General features: G+C 32.9%; 1 protein-coding gene across 1 annotated transcript; it reads left to right on the top strand.

Moving 5' to 3' along the window:
• Positions 1-429: 429 nt before the first annotated feature.
• On the top strand, positions 430-18,079 carry DCUN1D1 (defective in cullin neddylation 1 domain containing 1). The gene is made up of 6 exons (XM_015599984.2): positions 430-669; positions 1,655-1,823; positions 4,055-4,185; positions 12,641-12,723; positions 12,934-13,030; positions 14,334-18,079. Exons 1-6 carry the CDS (start codon positions 495-497, stop codon positions 14,411-14,413), a joined length of 735 nt encoding a protein of 244 aa, XP_015455470.1. The 5' UTR covers positions 430-494; the 3' UTR covers positions 14,414-18,079.
• Positions 18,080-18,386: the final 307 nt, after the last annotated feature.

Raw genomic sequence — 18,386 nt, 5'->3', positions numbered from 1 at the left:
GTTTTAGGACTGCAACAAACACCTATTAATCTTATTGTTACCCAGGATCATTCAGCTATTCTGGCTGGCTAGATAATGTCACCGTCTTCCCTACCATGCCTTATATATCCTTTGGAATTTCGTGCTTGGTCAAGGTTTTGAGAGTACCTGTACTTCCCTCCTAGAGCCTTTACACAATGTTCTCAGGATCCACTTTTAGAAGAAATGCAGGTGGTTGAACTTCCTTTGCCTCTGTCCTAGTTTCTTATTCAAAATGATACTAAATTTTGTGTTTTAGATTTTTATAAAAATTGTCTTTCTGATTAATAGTATATCAAAAATAAGTCAAGCTAAAATGTTTTAATATTTTTATGAGAAAAAAGTATTGTTGAGAATGATTAGTCAGGAATATAGAAATATTGAGTCTTCTGTGATTTTACATAGTGTTTCAGTTTATTTTCTGGTTTCAATAGAACAAGTTGAAATCATCGCAGAAGGATAAAGTTCGTCAGTTTATGATCTTCACACAATCTAGTGAAAAAACAGCAGTAAGTTGTCTGTCTCAAAATGACTGGAAGTTAGATGTTGCTACAGACAATTTTTTCCAAAATCCTGAACTTTATATACGAGAGAGTGTAAAAGGATCATTGGACAGGAAGAAGTTAGAACAACTATACAATAGATACAAAGGTGAGTGTTTGCTCGTGACTTTAAATATTTTGAACCAAGTTTTCCAAAGTTATATGCTGCTTGTGAGAAGTAATATACATAGAACATGAATTGGGTGGATATGTCAATAGTTCTGTAGATCTTAGAATTACTTCAAAAAGTAATATACACTTCAAAAAAATTTAAACAATACATAATAGATGAATAAAGAAAAAGTTAATAGTTTCTTCATCATTTTCTTATTTATTTTCCTGAGGGAACCAAAATTTAATAGCCTGGTATAGATCTTTCCTTGTCTTTTATGTTTATATAGAAATTTGTATACAAATTTTTTCTGAAAGTGGGGGATTTTATGCATAACTTATGCCCCAAAGTCAAAAAAGTTACATTTTTTATTCCTAGAGATGTGAGCAAATCACATTTGACAGAAGTATGTGAGTGCCTTTCTCTTTGTATGTGTCATTACTTAAAATTTTCGCTTTTTGATAAGTAAATATTGATAGTTTTTTTTTTATTTGAACAACAGGTATTGATATTGTTGAAGTTAGGATTGAATTGCAGAATTTATGGTTTTTCTGATGCTCTTAACAAGTGATTGCTGTGGTAAAATTAACTTGTTTTAAGGAAAAAAGAATTTCTGTATATAATACTTTTAATTTAGAATGCCCACTTAAAATATGGATATGCTCAGTAAAAATCCTTTATCCTTACATAGGAATTTCTGATTCTCTGAATGTGTATGAGTATGGGACATTTTTACATGAATAAATGAGACTTTTAAAAATCAAGTGCCCATCTATATATATATTCTCCTGTTCATGTTAAGAATGCTATTTCAGGGGCAAAATAGTTTTGAATATTATAAGGGGAAAACATTTGTTAGAGTAGTATTGCTTTGGTTATTGAGATCATTTTTTGATGGGACATAAAGTGTTATCTTTTTTAGTTTAAGGAGTACCATAATAAAATATGGCACAAATTTAATATTGCATTGTTATATTTAAAGATCCTCAAGATGAAAATAAAATTGGAATAGATGGTATACAGCAATTCTGTGATGACCTGGCACTCGATCCAGCCAGCATTAGTGTGTTGATCATTGCGTGGAAGTTCAGAGCAGCAACACAGTGCGAGTTCTCCAAACAGGAGTTCATGGATGGCATGACAGAATTAGGGTGAGTATATAATTACAATAGGAAATTAAGTACATTACTATGGAATTGAATTATGTTACCAATTTTTAAATGTACATTTATAAATTACTGGCCCACAAACATTGGTATTAGTAGAAATGCCTTAATATGCTAATTCCTTCCCATCTTACCAGTTTTCTGGGTTTTTCAAGTTATCTGCATAGTCATTACAGCTTGTTCCATTTGCATTGTACTTTTATCATTTGTTTCTAAGAGAGGTTCTTTAGTATTAAAATAAATTACTGTGCTTTAATATTTAATATGAGTAAGTGAAATAAGCAAGTGTTATGTCCTAATGTGAGGCTGTGAATTCTGAATTTATAAACTCCTAGAATTTAAAATCTTGCAAGTTACTAATCACTTTTTGTTCACTTTATATCTTGGCAGCTGATTAGGTAAATGTCTTGGGAAAAATAGATTGAAAAGTCATGGGTAGAAGTTTTACTTATGGCCTCTAGTTGTCTATTGAGGCTGCAAAACTATTCACTCTGTGGATAGGTAACAGGCTGCCCTTTGTTTTTAGTGGGTGACTGTTGAATAATAATATCTACCATTTGTTGAACATTTATTTCAGGAACTGTGTTAAGTAGTCCACCTACCTCTTCACAATTACTTTGTGTGGGAAGTAGTGTTTATATCACCATTTTAGAGATGAGGAAACTGAGGTACAGAGAAACTAGACTTAGGTGGTATTAGAGCCAGGATTTGAACCTAGACATTCTGATCTTGAGCATGAGGAACATTGTAATCAAGGTCCAGACAAAACACACCAAAAATATATCAGTGATTTGAATAGGGTAAATTTAAAAAATTGTTTTATTGCATAACGGGGTAAAGAAAACTCTGAGGTATAACAGTTGACAGTTGCAAGAAGCTGCCACCACCCCTGGAGCTGAGGGATTTGGACAAGGAAGGAACCTAGAAACTTAAGAGATACCCACAAGGCTGAGAAGGAGAGGGTGTGGCTACTACAGAACACAGTGCCTGTGAGGCTTGCCTTGCCTGCTGCTCTGATGAAGAAACTGGCTAGAGGCCACTTGCTGCAGAGCCATGTGAGTTGCCACCATTGGTGAACACTGCTGGGACCTTCCACCATATGGAAACCTTTGCTCCCTGCAGAAAACAAACTGGGATAAGAAAAGTTCCTTCTTCCTCTTTCAGCCTTTTGTTACCCTCTGTTGGTAGACCCTAACAGTGAGCCAGCAGGCAAGAAAAATGAAGTCTCACGATTTGTAATGTAGTCCACTACAAAGAGTCACAATGTAGGGCAAAGAAGAATGTGTTTAAAGCTGAGAAGCTATAAATAAATAACTGATTTAGACCCTATGTTCTACAGCCAAAACTAGCCCTGTTCTGAATTTGCTGGAATTTTCTATGCTAGGACAGTTTTCATTAGAACTCAACTTTTTTTTTCTATTTGAAACTGAATTAATGTAAAATAAGAAACTTCCAAATCAAAATTTTTTAATTTACAAACTATAACTCTGGGAGGCATTATTTAAAAAAAAAAAAAATCAAGAAAAATAAAAGCAACAATCAGAAGAAAAATGGAATGATTGGTTTGGTGGAATCTGTAAGAAATAGAATATTTCTACTTTAAGGCTGTTTATTATGTGGAAAGAAAGGCTTGATACTTGGACCCTTTTAACTCCTTGGAAGTATAATGCTTTTCAAAAACAGAAGAAACTTAATATTGATTTGAGATAACTTAAGCTGGAGATGGTAGGGGGCTCAGCTGATACTTAAAACTATGCTTCGTATATAATAAGTAAGTTTTGAAGAGAATTGCTTCCTGACTTAAGCAAGAAACTATGCTTTCAGTTAGTTTGGAAGCTAGACATGTGATTTGTTACCATGTAAGAGTATCTACCACAGTTTAAACTGGTGATTTGCTATATGGATTACATCTTATCTGTCCAACGCAGCTGATTTCTACAATTCAGTCATGTTAATAGCTCAGAGAATTATGTAATTAAAATAGCCCATTTTTAAAAAAAATAGTAATTATTTCTAACATTTAATCACTCCAGACCTTTTCTTCCTCCAGCTAACTCCATACTTGTTTATGTAATGTAAAAAGATGAAATACAACTATCTGATTTTTAAAAAGAAGTTCTGTGAAATAAATATAAGCTGTCATAGGAATGAATAAGTTAAGTCCTTAATTTATAGTCAAAAAGTTTATCTTTTATAAACTTAATTTTACAATGTAGATGTGACAGCATAGAAAAACTAAAGGCCCAGATACCCAAGATGGAACAAGAATTGAAAGAACCAGGACGATTTAAGGATTTTTACCAGTTTACTTTTAATTTTGCAAAGAATCCAGGACAAAAAGGATTAGGTAAGAATTTTTAAAAATTATATTTGGCGTTTCAAATATATTCAACTACATTGACAGTGTCACTTTTGTTTTGCAATAGAAAGTTATATGTTTTGAGCATTAAGTCAACATGAAAATACCAGTTACTGAAAAGCAATGAGAAACAACTTCTGGTTATTCAGAGAACACCGTGCACATTCAATAATAGGGTTGGTAACCCTGGATACCATATGTAAACCACTGATTTTTTTTTTTTTTCAGAACTACAATATAGAAAATAAATAGTTGTTAAAATTCCTTGAACATACATACATACATTTGTATTTGTTTTTTAGAAGATTATTGTAGGATCTTAGGATCACAGGTTATTTCGCTATGGATCCGTAAAAATAGCATTATAAGATTTCTGAGTCCTAGAATGCCAGATAAATCTATTCTTTTTTGGTTAGGACTGATTTGGAAACTAACAGAATAAAAAAGATAATTATCATTCATAAGCTTATCTAGAAATAACTCCTGTTAACAGTTTAGATCAGTCAATTTATACTGTGTGTGATATCCATACATTTGTTTTGGGGATGACTAGGGAATAAAAGCTACAGTGAAATTTACAGAAAGACTGGACAGCAGGAGATAATACAAAGCAGTAAATGTGTGTGAGGGTTTTAGATAAAAGTAGAAATGAGTAAAAGCAGAAATCATTGGGAAACGCTTCCTGGGCAAGGTGGTATGTAAACTAAAAGGTTTGCTTTGGCTGGACAAGGGAAGGTGAAAGGTATGCCAGCGAGAGGATAGTTACGAATAAAGGTCTGAAACTTGAGAAGTAAGCTTGGCTGCTTTGCAGAACCTAGAAAACTTTGACTTTATTTTAGTGAGACAGCTTTAAATCACAGGCTTCTTTTAAAAACAGTACGGAAAGGTGTAAATTGGAATTTGTGGTCAGTAGGGATGCACTGAAGATTTTGATGATGGCAGTAACTTCCATTTAAGGTGCACTTTCAGTATCCCTAGCAGTGTGCTAAGTACTTTACGTTACTGCAACATTTAACTTTTAACAACGTTCTTTAATTCAGTAATTCAGCACCTGTCATATGCCTGATACATAATAATAGGGTGCTAGCTATTTTTTATTCTTATTTTGCAGATGAGGAAACTGAGGTACAGGAAGGTTAAATAATTTACCCAATGATGGAAATGAGTTTGTTTTTGATATTGAAAATATAAGAGCTGAAGAGGCTAATAGGGGCCTCTTGTGCTAATCCATTATATTTTAGATTAGAGCGAGGAAGAGCAGTGAGAAAGTGTGAATAGGGATTAGAGCAAGGATGTCATTGAAAGCTAGTGAAGGGATGAATGTACATTTGTATCGGAGATTTGGGCTTAAAGAGTGACTAAACATGAATTTGATTAAAGGTTCACAAAGTATCTGTAAAGCAAAATTCTAAATAATGAAGTCTCCTTTCTAACTGGTTCTTCAGTTTAGGTTAGATTTTATTTTTATAGGAAAATTCCTCATTTTGCCAGCAAACTAAGCTAGGATACCTAGGATTGATTTCTTTATCTTCTATCTGTGGCTACCAGTTAACTAGACTATTTTTTCTAGTTTCCTTTTTCCTGCCCACAAATATAAGTTGATTAAAGTCTTTTATTATCATGTATATACTAAAAGAATTATTTTTATTGTGTTTAGAAATATAGCACAATGTTTTGATAAAATTAAAATGTTATGAATATCAATGGTGATTTAAAGGGGCTGAACCTATTTCTTAGTTATATCCCAATCCCTTACAAAATAAATGATGTTTTGGGGTGCATACGTGGTCTTGATATTGAATCTTAGTTTTTACTATACAGTGAAAATCATAATAACATTTTTATAGCTATTGAATATATTAATATGGTAAATTGGAATTTCAGATAACAGGAAAAATTGAGAAAAAGATTATGCAGATTAATATCTAATAAGTATTGAGCTTAAAAAATGTAATATTGTTTAATGGATATAGAGCTTTTGTTTTGCAAGAGTGTCCTGAAGATTAGTTGCATAGCAATGTGAATGTACCTAACACTAAGCTGTACACTTAAAAATGGTTAAGATGATAAATGTTATGTGTATTTAACCACAATTTTTAAATTGTTTGAAAAGAAAAAAACCCAAACCATAGAATGTATTACAGTGAGACCTGATGTAAAATATGAACTTTCTCATCAGTTGTAAGAAATACCACACTAAAGCAAGATGTTAAAAATACTGGAAATGGGGGGAAGGGAGAGGTCTATGGGAACTCTGTACTTTCTGCTCAATTTTTCCATAAACTTAAAACTAAAAAATGTCAATTTAAAAAAAGAAAATGTAACAAAAATAAATCAGTTTTTCTTTTTGTTTTGTATTGGTGTTAAGTATCAGGAAATGTAATGACTTGCTTAGTTGAAGAACTTAATTAGAAAGAAAACAATTCTTTTGACAGCCTCTCTAAGGGTTTATAGGGCTCATATAATAAAGTATTTTGTAGAGAGGAATTAGAAGATGGTAAGAGAGGAGGTGAGGCCCATAACAAACTGGCAAAGAGTAACAGTTACAACATTCTGGTATATTGATAAATAGCTGTGCTGATGTTTTCCATTTTTTCTCATTTTCTATAATCTTATTTCTGTGACATCAGGATAGGGGACTTCCTCTATCACTGTCTGCTTCAGTCACCTGCCATTTCTTATAGTCTTCCGAATTAAATTTGGAAGGGATTTCATAAGTCCACTGTTAAATCTAACCTATCCAAAGTAGCATCTGTACCTGATGCTCATTTAGCTTTTACTGTTGAACATACAGGGATTGGGGACACATGGTTTTAGGAAGTGGTTCATTCTCTTCACAGACTACTCTTACTTGTTAGCACACTGTTCTTCCTTATTAAGTTAACATCTTTGTCTTTATAGCTTCTGTTGCTCTTATTCTTTACTGTAGCACAGAGGAAGTCTAACCTTAAAAGATAGCTATCACTTACCGCTTCTTTTTTTCCAAGCTAACATTCCAGTTATTTTAACTATTCTTCATTTGAGGAGACCTTTGTTATTCCTGTTACTGTCCCCCCTAGACACATTTCCAACTTCTAAGTCTCTCTCAGAATAGCGCTCTTAAAGCTGAACATAATACTCCAGAAAGAAGCTATTTAATGTAGAATACCATGGGTCTATTTTTTTTTTTTTTTTTTTTTGATGGAACTGTTTATTTGGTCAAAAATTACATTTGTTCTTTAGCAGTATTGCCATTTTTAGGACCATCCTGAACTTTAATTAAAGTCTATAGGTTATTGTGAACTATAGTTCAGTTAGAATCCTGTACCTGTGCAGTTGATTTAAGAATTTTTAACATTTGTTAAACATTTACTTTAATACTTAAAAATAATTTTATAGAGTATTTTTAAAGTACATTTTCGTCTGTATAATCTTATTCGGTTCTTATAACAATCCTTTGAGCTAAGTGGAAAAAAAAACCTGTTACCTTCTTCTTGTAAAGATGAAAGAACTCATGGTCGGAGAGGTTGACTTACTAAGGTCATACAACTTTAGAGTTATATGAGAACTAGGACTCAGCTGCAGGTCTTCTGATTCCAATTTCTATATTTATGTTACACTATATAGTGCTTTTTCTAAGTAAATTAAAACATTGTGAATAGGATTTTTAATCACCATTCCATCCTCCCTAGTGAGTTGGCAACATTTTGTTTCCCTTAGGGACAGTGTTTGGATCCAGTCTCAGTTCGTTTTCATGTTCTTCTGGCACACATTTGATCATCTTTTATGAAATCTTAACATTACCCTGTTGATTCTGTTTGAAAGAATGACACAGGGATTACCTCTTTTTGCATTTTTAATTTTATTAAAGGGCTTAAGGATTCATTCTATAAGCATCTCAATTTTTGACAATACTGTTATTAGAACTTTATTTTCCTTCTAGTCTAACTTTTTTATTTCTTCTTGTTACCTTATTTGCTCTCTTTGCAATATTGCTTCAGGATCTATAATAATAATTTTAAAAATTATTAAAAATAAATAATAGTAGTAGTAAGCACTCATTATTTACCAGGCACTATTCTAAATAAGTTATATGTATTAACTCATTTAATCCTTACAACAACCCCATGAGAGTAGGGTACTATTATTTTTATTTGAAGCTGAATTACAGAGAGGTGAACTCAGTTGCCTAAGATCACTTAATTAGTGGTAGAACTGGGATTTAAGAGGCTAAACTACTATGTTAACTCCTGCTCCGGCAAGGCTGTTCTCTCTGTCATGCAGACATTTCTGTCTAAAGGCAGTTTTTCCTGTGCTTGTGGCAATTGACAGTTTATCTCTCTTCAACTTAATTTATGTGTTTCAACTCTATAACTTATTAATCTTTTTGAGTATTACTTTTTCACTCAAAAACATTAATTGACTGCTTACTCTGAGAGCATGGAGTCAGGAGCATCTTAAGTCTGTCTGAGTGAGTTTGCAAAGTCTTCACAAAAATTGTAATTTTTGAGCCTTGTAAAATGAATATATGTTTTAAAGGCCAAAAGAGAAAAAGCCATCTCTAATATGGAGAGATTAGTAAGTTCAGTTGCTCAGAGGAGAGAGACATAGCACCTTTGAGGTACTGCAAGTAAGTTCATTTGACTAAAAGCAGATATTATCTGAAGGCAGTAGGAAATCATTGTAGATTAAAAAACTTTTTAATAGACTATTTTTTGAGCTGTTTTAGGTTTATAGCCAAATCTAACAGAAGGTACAGAGTTTTTTTATATAAACTCTCTTGGAGTGGTAAATTTGTTATAGTTATACGTACATTGACATATTAGTACCCAAAGTTTAAGTTTACACTAGTGTTAACACTTGGTGGTATACATTCTTTGGGTTTGGACAAATGTATAATGACATGTATCCATCATTATAGCATCATACAGAGATGTTTTACTGCCCTAAAAATCCTCTGTGCCCTGCTTACTCATTCTTTCCTCCATCCTAACCCCTGGCAACCACTGACTTTTTTACTATCTCCATAGTTTTGCCTTTTTCAGAATGTCATATAGTTGGAATCGTACACTGGGTAGCGGTAGCCTTTTCAGGTTGGCTTCTTTCACTTGGTAATATGTATTCGTTTTCCTTTTCATGGATTGATAGCTCATTTTGTTTTAGCATTGAATAATAATCCTTTGTCTGGATGTACCACAATTGATATATCTGTTCACCTTCTGAAGGACATCTTGGTTGCTTCCAAGTTTTGGCAATTATGAATAAGGCTGCTGTAAACATCCACGTGCAGGTTTTTCGGTGGACATAACTTTTCAGTTCATTTGGGTAAATACCAAGGAGTGCAATTGCTGGATCTTATGGTAAGAGTATGTTTAGGTTTGTAAGAAACTGCCAAACTGTCTTCCAAAGTGGCTATACTATTTTGCATTCCCACCGAGAGTTCCTGTTTCTTCATACCCTCGCCAGCATTTGGTGGTGTCGGTGTTTTGGATTTTGGCCATTCTAAAAGGTGTGTAGTGGTATCTCATTGTTGTTTTAATCATTGAAGAGTTTTAATATGGAAGTGACACCAAATTTATATGCCTCAGAGTTCCATCTGAAAGCAGTGTTTTCCTTTAAAAGGAGTAGAGCCAGAACTAGAGGAAAAGAGACTGCTTATGAATCCGTTGCTGTGATTAACTAGAAATAAAGAGGACCGTAGTATAGGTCCTGCCAGTGGGAGAGAGAAGCCAAAATGAGAGAGCTTCAGTTGGAAGTATGTAATGAAGAAGAAGGGAGTTTCCCTAGCGATTCTCAACATACTTAGGGGATATTTGGAATTGGGAGCGGGGTAGCGCGGGGGGTTGTTTTTTGGTTGTCAGAATGACTGAGGATTTCTATTGGCCTTAGCAGGATGCTGAGTGTCATGCAATGCATAGGGCAGTTCCTCACAATGAGAAATTTCATTGGGAAACACTGTAGAGTGATGACATTCACTGAGAGAAATTGAATAGCAGGTCTGTGGAGGTATGATAATGAGTTCAGTTTGAACTCTCTTGGATTTGAGTTGTTTGTGGATACCAGTTGAAGATGTTCTTAGGCAATTAGATATATGAATCTAGAAAAAATAGATATAAGTTTCAGATTTAGGAGTTGTTAGAGGTGGTCGAATAGATAATGTTTAAAAAGGTAAAGGTCTGAAAAATCTACTGAGGGAAGTAGAAGTGGTTATTGCTGACATACAGTGTTGTAGAACACCAGCAGTTAATGGATGAATGGAGGAAGTGGATCCCGTAAAAGAATAAGAAGGCCAGAGGGGACAGGAAAATCAGTGGTGTATTATAATTAAAGCCAAAAGAAGTGACAATTCCATCCAGGGGCGTGTGCTCAGTTCTGTCAAATATGGCAAGAGCTAAGCAAACTAAGGACATAAAAGTGTTTATTTGGCATCTGGAAGGATCTGGTCACCCTCCAGAGATTACTTTTAGTGGGGTGAGTGGCAGAGGTGGACACTAGTTTATAGAATTAAATAGTGTGTGGGAGGTGAGAAAATGGGGCAATGAATGTAGATTACAAAAAGTTTTCTTCTTTTACAGCCTGAACTTTCAAACATTATACATTGTCTGATTTTCATGTTAGTGTATCAGCTGACAGGTGGGCATTTATAGGTGTCTCATGGTTTGCAGTTATTTGAATATTTCATTTTCTCCTTATTTTATAAAAATTAGTTAAAAAGGAAAAAAAATGCTAACATGAATAATCTTAATCCTCATACATTTAATGCATTTGAAGTGAAGAAGGAAATTATTATGCATACTAATAACAGCAATTTTTCTGCACTTAAGCTAGACAATTATATGTTTATTTTATAAAGAAAAGAACACAAAGAACCTGGAAGGAATGTTGGGTACAGAGCTTTAAAGACTGCAAAGATTAAAAAGGAATTGTGAGTAGGAATTGGTGTCATATTTTTTACTTCTCTTAAAACATGGGGATCTGAATTTGACTTTCAGACATGTTTTAGGAGCACATTATGTATAAAAGTAGAAGATTCCATGTACAAGGTTATCTTTGAAGGGAAGGAGAAAGAGGGTAGCTACTAAGGGAATGAAAGACCTGAGAAAGATTTTTTTTAAAAGATAGGTGATGACCTGAGCTTGTTTCTTTGTAGAAGAGGAAAGCCAGAAGACAGCAAAGTTGAAGATATAGGGAGGGAGAGGAAAATTATTAGACAATAGACAAGATTCCTTGAAGAGTCAGGATGGTATTGGATCCAGAATAATGTTCTGGGGCTTACCATTGAGTTTGAAGGCAGAAATAGTGATGGATTTGAAGGTAAGTACATTTGCACGTGAAACCATAGGAAGTTCATTCATTCGCCAGTTTCTGAATGCTTGCTGAGTGTTTCAGTCTTCTATTTTGGGTATATATAGTCCCTATCCTTGAAGAGGTTAAGGTCCAGTGAAGATGAGGAATTTTTAATGGTCTTCCTATTTTTCTTTGAGTTAGGATGTGAGCCTTTTTGGAGTCTTTCCTAGTCTCTCATGATTTCTCAGATTATCAAGAGTGGGTTAGAGATCATATCTAAAAGGACTTTTAAGTTACTTGAATGTAATTTTTCCTGACCTAGTAAATTTACTCTTAAAAGCTTGATACTTTCTTAACTACTTTAGTTCTTTGAAAGAGATCATGGGTCTTTCTCTCTGTCATATGACAGGCATAGTTCTTTGTTATGGAGCAGTGTTGCTTTTTTACGCTTCTCTTCTCCAAATCCAGTTAAATAATAATATCATTTCATCAAACTTTTTAATAAAGCAAATCTTAGTTTATTAATTTTAATTTTTAAGTAAGTATTCTTAATAGTCTTGAGGACAGGATCAGACAGCTAACAACTGGGAATGTAAGACTGATTAGGATTGTGGGTAGGAATTCTTTGCATTATAACCTGTATGTGTACAACAGCGGTTCTCAACGGGGGACAATTTTGACCCCCAGGAGACTTTTGGCAATACCTGGAGACATCTCTGGTTGTCATCACTAGGGGTAGGATGGAGCTACTACTGGCATAAAGTGAGTAGAGGCCAGGGGTGCTACTAAAGTTACAATTCATGAGACAGCTCCCCACAATCAAAGATTATATGGTTCAAGTGTCAAAAGTGCTGAGGTCAAGAAACACGGTATACTTTAACTAACATTTGAATACTTATGAACTAGTCCAGCGTGCTTATCTGCATTATCTAGTTGAACCTTCAGAAACCCCCATGAGGTAAGTGATATCCTTCTTGCCCTAAAGGAACCGTTCATTGGCAGTGGAAGCTGGATACAAACCTTGGGCTTATCTCTTTAAGAAAACTTTAATATATAAATATTCATGACACAAGTTCTTTTTTAAGGTTATCTTTGGTCTTACATGTTTTGTTTTGTTTTTTTTTAGGGACAAATTTTCATGGCATTTGAAATACATAATTTATTTTTAATATTACAGATCTAGAAATGGCCATTGCCTACTGGAATTTAGTGCTTAATGGAAGATTTAAATTCTTAGACTTATGGAATAAATTTTTGTTGGTAAGTTCATGTTTTCTGCAGTTTCATGTTTTCTCTAAAATTTTAATTCGTTCAGAGATAAATTAACATTTTTAAAGCATCTCAGAGATGGTAATGGATATAGAAATTGGATTACCAGAATTTTATTACATAAGTTGTTTTGCATTCTTGTATTTAGCATCATTTGAACTTTTTTGGAAACTTTTTAGTGACTGGATTTTTTTTTAATAGGAACATCATAAACGATCAATACCAAAAGATACTTGGAATCTTCTTTTAGACTTCAGTACAATGATTGCAGATGACATGTCTAATTATGATGAGGAAGGTAATGAAAAATTTTGCCCTACCAATTTGTTTGTGTTTGTTTTTACCTGCCTCCTTCTGTCACACTCTTAAAACTTCTACTCTTTTTCTTGGAGTGCTGTTTTACTCTTCTAAGCTTTTATTTATGCTTTTCTGAATGTATGAAAGAACTTCATCCTTTTTATTAATCTATATTGTTCTATATTCACGTTTTCCAGAAAGGCGTGGGTAATTTTCATTCATTTTAGATTTTCATTTTACTTTAGGAACCTCTTATCTTAGTGTACTTTTTTTATATTTGTATGTTTTTTTTATTGTTCTCTCATCTGTGAAGTTGATTGTAAACTTGAGTTTTTCTAATTTGAAATGTAGTTTAGCTGCTTACTGTAGTACTATTGGCATTCTATAAATATTCACTGATTGAATGTTTTTCTGTTATTTATGTATGTATAAAGATGATGCTACCATCTACTACTTGTTTTTCTTTTGTTTTTCTAGAAGTGATTTACCTTGATTTCTTCACACATACTTACCTAGTCCCCCGTGAGAATTAGCAGGATGTTTTTGAGATTATTGAATAGACATAGATAATTCTTTAAAAAAATCTCCAGTGATCTTGGCCTCCTTAGAAGTGTCCTGGAGCCATTTAGTCTAACCAGAGATGATGTTATTTTATTTTTCGTTTTCATTGTCATTTGTAGTGTTCACTAAAACGTAAGAAATGTCTAATCCTGCATATGACTGATAATTGTGGTGTTAGGCCTTACACGAAACTGGAGAACTTTCTGATTTAGAGATTGGCCTGTGGCTATACAGAGGCATGCATATATGGAATTTAAAATCTTTTAGTAATTATCGTGAAATAGGATGGATTTTGATGCTTGCTGTTAATTTTCTTTGTAAGATTGCCATAAAATGCCTGAAAATTTGTTTTCTCCTACTTACTGTGCTTTCAGCTCTGGCAGTATGCCATCATTTCATGGCCGTTCCCTTAGACTGCCAGTTTTGACCAAATTACTTCAATGGCCTGACTTCATTGACTTTCAGAAAACCATAATATTGATTGATTACCAAAAGAGTTATTTTTATCATTCGAGGGATGACTAAGTATTGGAATAATAGAGCAGAGAGAATATAAGGAAGACTTTTGGTAGAAACTCCAAAAAAGCTAGGATTGTGGAAGCCTCTATCAGTGAGAATATTTAAAATGATACACTTTAACTATTATGGGGGAGGTACTTGAAAAAATAAAGAATTCTATTAAAATATTAGTCTTATTTCTCCTTTTCTTTCTTTCCTTTCTTCCATATATTTTTTCCCCCCAGGAGCATGGCCTGTTCTTATTGATGACTTTGTGGAATTTGCACGCCCTCAAATTGCTGGGACAAAAAGTACAACAGTGTAGCACTAAAGGAAACTTCTAGAATGTACATAGTCTGTACAATAAATACAACGGAAAATTGCACAGTCAATTTCTGCTGGCTGGACTGAACTGAAGATCAATCCTCGCAATTCAGACTGAGGGTTGAGACAAAACTTTAAGGATACATCTTGGACCATATCGTATTTCATTCTCCTAATGGTGGTTTGGGCTTGTCTTCTAGTCTGGGCCGCTCTAAACATTTATAATTCCAACATTGTGGATTTCATCTTATATCTGTGGACCATCCTAGTTTATTCTCCCATAAGTCTTAGAAGCTTTATGGTGATTATTTTGAGGTTTCCATTCTTGCATAAAGCACAATGCTGTCTTCATCAGAAAACAGTTTGGCATAAGAATTAAACACATGAACATCACAAACAACTTATAAAAACTTCTTAAATATATGCTTTGGGCTAGTTGCAAAGACTATGCTGATAGCACTTCCAATGAGAGTGATATATTTAAGTGTACCAGATCTGGAATGGTGTTTTGGTTTAGGGGATTTTTTTTTTTTTCTGGCAAATCACATATATTGTTAATGTGAGTAGAAAATCTGATGGAAAAAATGTCAAAATAACCAACGTGAAAAATTTTTAGGATAACTTTGTGTGCTTACCTGAAAAATTTATTGTGTTTCAGACCCTCGATTTCAAAAGGTTCCACAGAACTAGTCTGCACTTATCTTACCCATGTTTATATATAATTGTCCTACAGGGAGCTTTTATTTAGAAAATGTCTGCATAATGTTCGATTCCACTCCTATCTACATTATGCACTACATAATTGAATTTTATTATGATTTTGAAATGCTTATATGCCTGGCAAATAAGTTAAACTATTTAATTTGTTTTGAATGTTTTAGATTGCTACACAATACAGTATTCTAAATTTAGGCATGAGGGTTTATTTTTTATTTTTATTATTTTTTTTTTGTCAGCACACTATGGAACACAAATGAAATTCTCTTAATTTATAAGATGATAGTAGGAATTAAATTTTGAAAATGGTCGTGATGAGCCATGAAGTTCAATCCTTATAGGTACTGCTCTTTCGTACAAATAGTCCATTTTTGATGACTTCTTATTTTGTTGAAATTGCTTTAACTGCTAATCACTGTGGTTGCCAAATACTTACTCAAGGAGCAAAGATTTTCAAGCAGGCATGCACTTGATGCAAAATACCAACTTGGCTTCTATTTTCGTAAATTATTTAGTCTCTTTACTGTTTTTGTTCCCCTCAAATTAGCTGAGTTTTCACATCAAAGCAGAATTCTATCTTGTATGTATGATTTTCATTACAAGACCTATGAGCTGCTTTCATGCTGAAAATGCTCATTTCCCTGTTCACTTCCTGACATGTGAAGAAGGGTTTATTGCTTTTTTAACATTTCTGTAAGGCAGGTTAAAAAATATAAAACTTCAAATATTGTATGCCTATGGTCTGTAGCAGGAATAGATTTTGCTTGGTGTGTCCAGGCAGTCGCTGAGGTCTAATGTTAAAATTATCCAAGGAATGTACTTCAGATTAGCAGTACATTTTATGTAGATGTGGAAAAGATTTTAAGAACAATGACATATTAAAACTACTTTTTATTTACATGATTTTGAAATTGACTAGAAAACTGTCCCCATGGATATTATATTAATATTCCAATCATAACTTTAATTCAAGAACACAATTCTACCAAAAGAAAATTTTGAAAATTTCTATTCAGTTTACTGGAATTGGTTTTTTTTTTTTTTAAAAAAAAAAAAAAAAAGGGAAGAAAAAAGAAGAAGAATTCTGCTGCTTTCAAGTATTTCCTGATTTCATATTTGTAAATATAAAGAGGAACTTCAATTATGAAAAATTTTTAAAGATATATATATGTAATATTTTGTTTCCTGTCTTGAAGATTTGAGTTATGATATTGTTTTCGGATTGAATAATTAATTTGAGTATGCTGTGTTTTGATATGAGATCCCATTAGCTTTTTTCCCCCAATATAAATTGTTTTTCATAAAAGTCTGATATTGGTTCATGGCCTAGTGCCTTGGGTTTTACAGACTTTTTCTTTGACGCAAGACCTTTTCACTTTTCAACAAAATAGTATTTGTCATCAGTTTGGTACTAGACATTTATAATTACTGTGTAATTATAAACAGATACATAAATCTTTGAATATAATTATGTAGCATAAAAGGTAAGGTTCGCTCTATGATGGCATCTTAGAATTAATACTATGACTAGGGCTGAAAAGAGAAGACTGATTTAATGTGGTGTGATTATTCTGAGGATAAATGTCTGGTTACAGGGAATATTTTGTACTAACAAATGCTTATACACATGGCTTTGTGTGTGAGTGAATGTGTGCGTGTGTGTGAAAGAGGTTGAAGGAGACACGCTCACACACACACAACTTGAATTGCTTTAAGTCATTAGTGTTTCAGTCTTCATTCTGGTAAACTCCCCATGCTGATTGTTTTGAACTGAACCACAGGTACAGTTTCCTTTTTGCCAAATGTCAAAACAGGTACACATTTTTAAATGTAATGCTTCTTAAATAGTAAAGTGTATGAAATTAGAAGTGCCCACATATAAAAATACTTGAGATCAAGATTATCTTTAGTGACTATCATCTGCATATCTCTGTAAGTTCAATTGTGTTTCTTAACAATCCCTGTCATATTACCAACAGAGGCAATAAAAGCTTCAGTAAAATTTCCATGACTAAATTTTTTCACATATTATTTCAGTGTAATATTTTTAAAGACTAAAATATACCTGAAAACTTTTCCCGGAAGAATAATAATTCATGGAAAGATCATTGTAATGGCAAGTTTTAGGGAGAAAAGACATGCCAACTCTTGTTTACTACATTTAAAATGTTTACAACTATACTGGGCTGCTTTATTTAATTAACAGTACTGTAGTTGTGTAATATGGCATTGTAAGTATGTGTTCTTCATTAGACTTTTAAAAAGTTTTAATGAAAGAAAGTAAACTTAATAAAATAACAGGGGAAATCTTTTATATACTATCCTTACTGGGGAATTCTTATTTAAGCAAGGTATACTATTTTTTTTTTCCTCAAAGATTTAAGTGAATGAAGTGTTCATCTATTTTTTATTTGATGATAATCAAGAAGTTCGAGTAGTTGTAGCTAGTTTAACGTGCACTTTGCTTAGATTTTTAAAACATATTATTAAGACTACGTATTGTAAACCTGTAACTTTTACATATGAATGACAGAAGAAAGTTAAACCTAATGAAAGAATTTTTGAATAAAAAAGGAAAGTGGTGCTGGGGAAATTTATTATAGTTCACAAAGTATGCCTTTGTAAACCTGAATCAACTTTTAGCAAGAATTAATTTATGTAGTTCTAAATGTCAAATTGTGTATATTTAATAGAAAGTACTTATTTGGCACCTCAGCAGTTTAAATGTTACTTTATACTTTTAACAGTATGATTTATATTGAATACATAGATGTTTTGATAAGATTTTATCAAATTTGATAATGTAAAATGTTTTTAAAATGTGAACTATTTAACATATATCTTAATAACTGAGGACACAATACCTGAATTGTGATTTCTACATAATGTGATAATTAGGGTTCAAATTATGGCTCATCATTTAATTGATTATAAACAAGTATATTCTGAACTCTACTTGCCTCCATTTTTACAATCATAAAGCAATAATTTTTATTTATAGATGTGGTGAAGTTATATATCATGATACCTTTACCTTTGATTTCTGAGGTGAAGGGGTTTATATTTTATAGTTAAGATAAATTTGAAAATTCCTAATAGTACACATCCCCTTTTCCAGGTTTATCCTATTTGTTGCCATTTTGGTTGAATACTTGGCTTGATTTGTACCTGATTCTGGAGGCAGATAGTGCTGTTTTTTTAAACTCAATACAATTACATAAATGGTTTTACCAGAGCATTCTTGCCATCTTATTTTT

The sequence above is a fragment of the Pteropus alecto genome, unplaced genomic scaffold, assembly GCF_000325575.1.
Source record: "Pteropus alecto unplaced genomic scaffold, ASM32557v1 scaffold88, whole genome shotgun sequence".
NCBI lineage: Eukaryota > Metazoa > Chordata > Mammalia > Chiroptera > Pteropodidae > Pteropus > Pteropus alecto.
The sequence above is the reverse complement of the archived record's forward strand: the minus strand, read 5'-3'. Positions and strand labels throughout refer to the sequence as shown.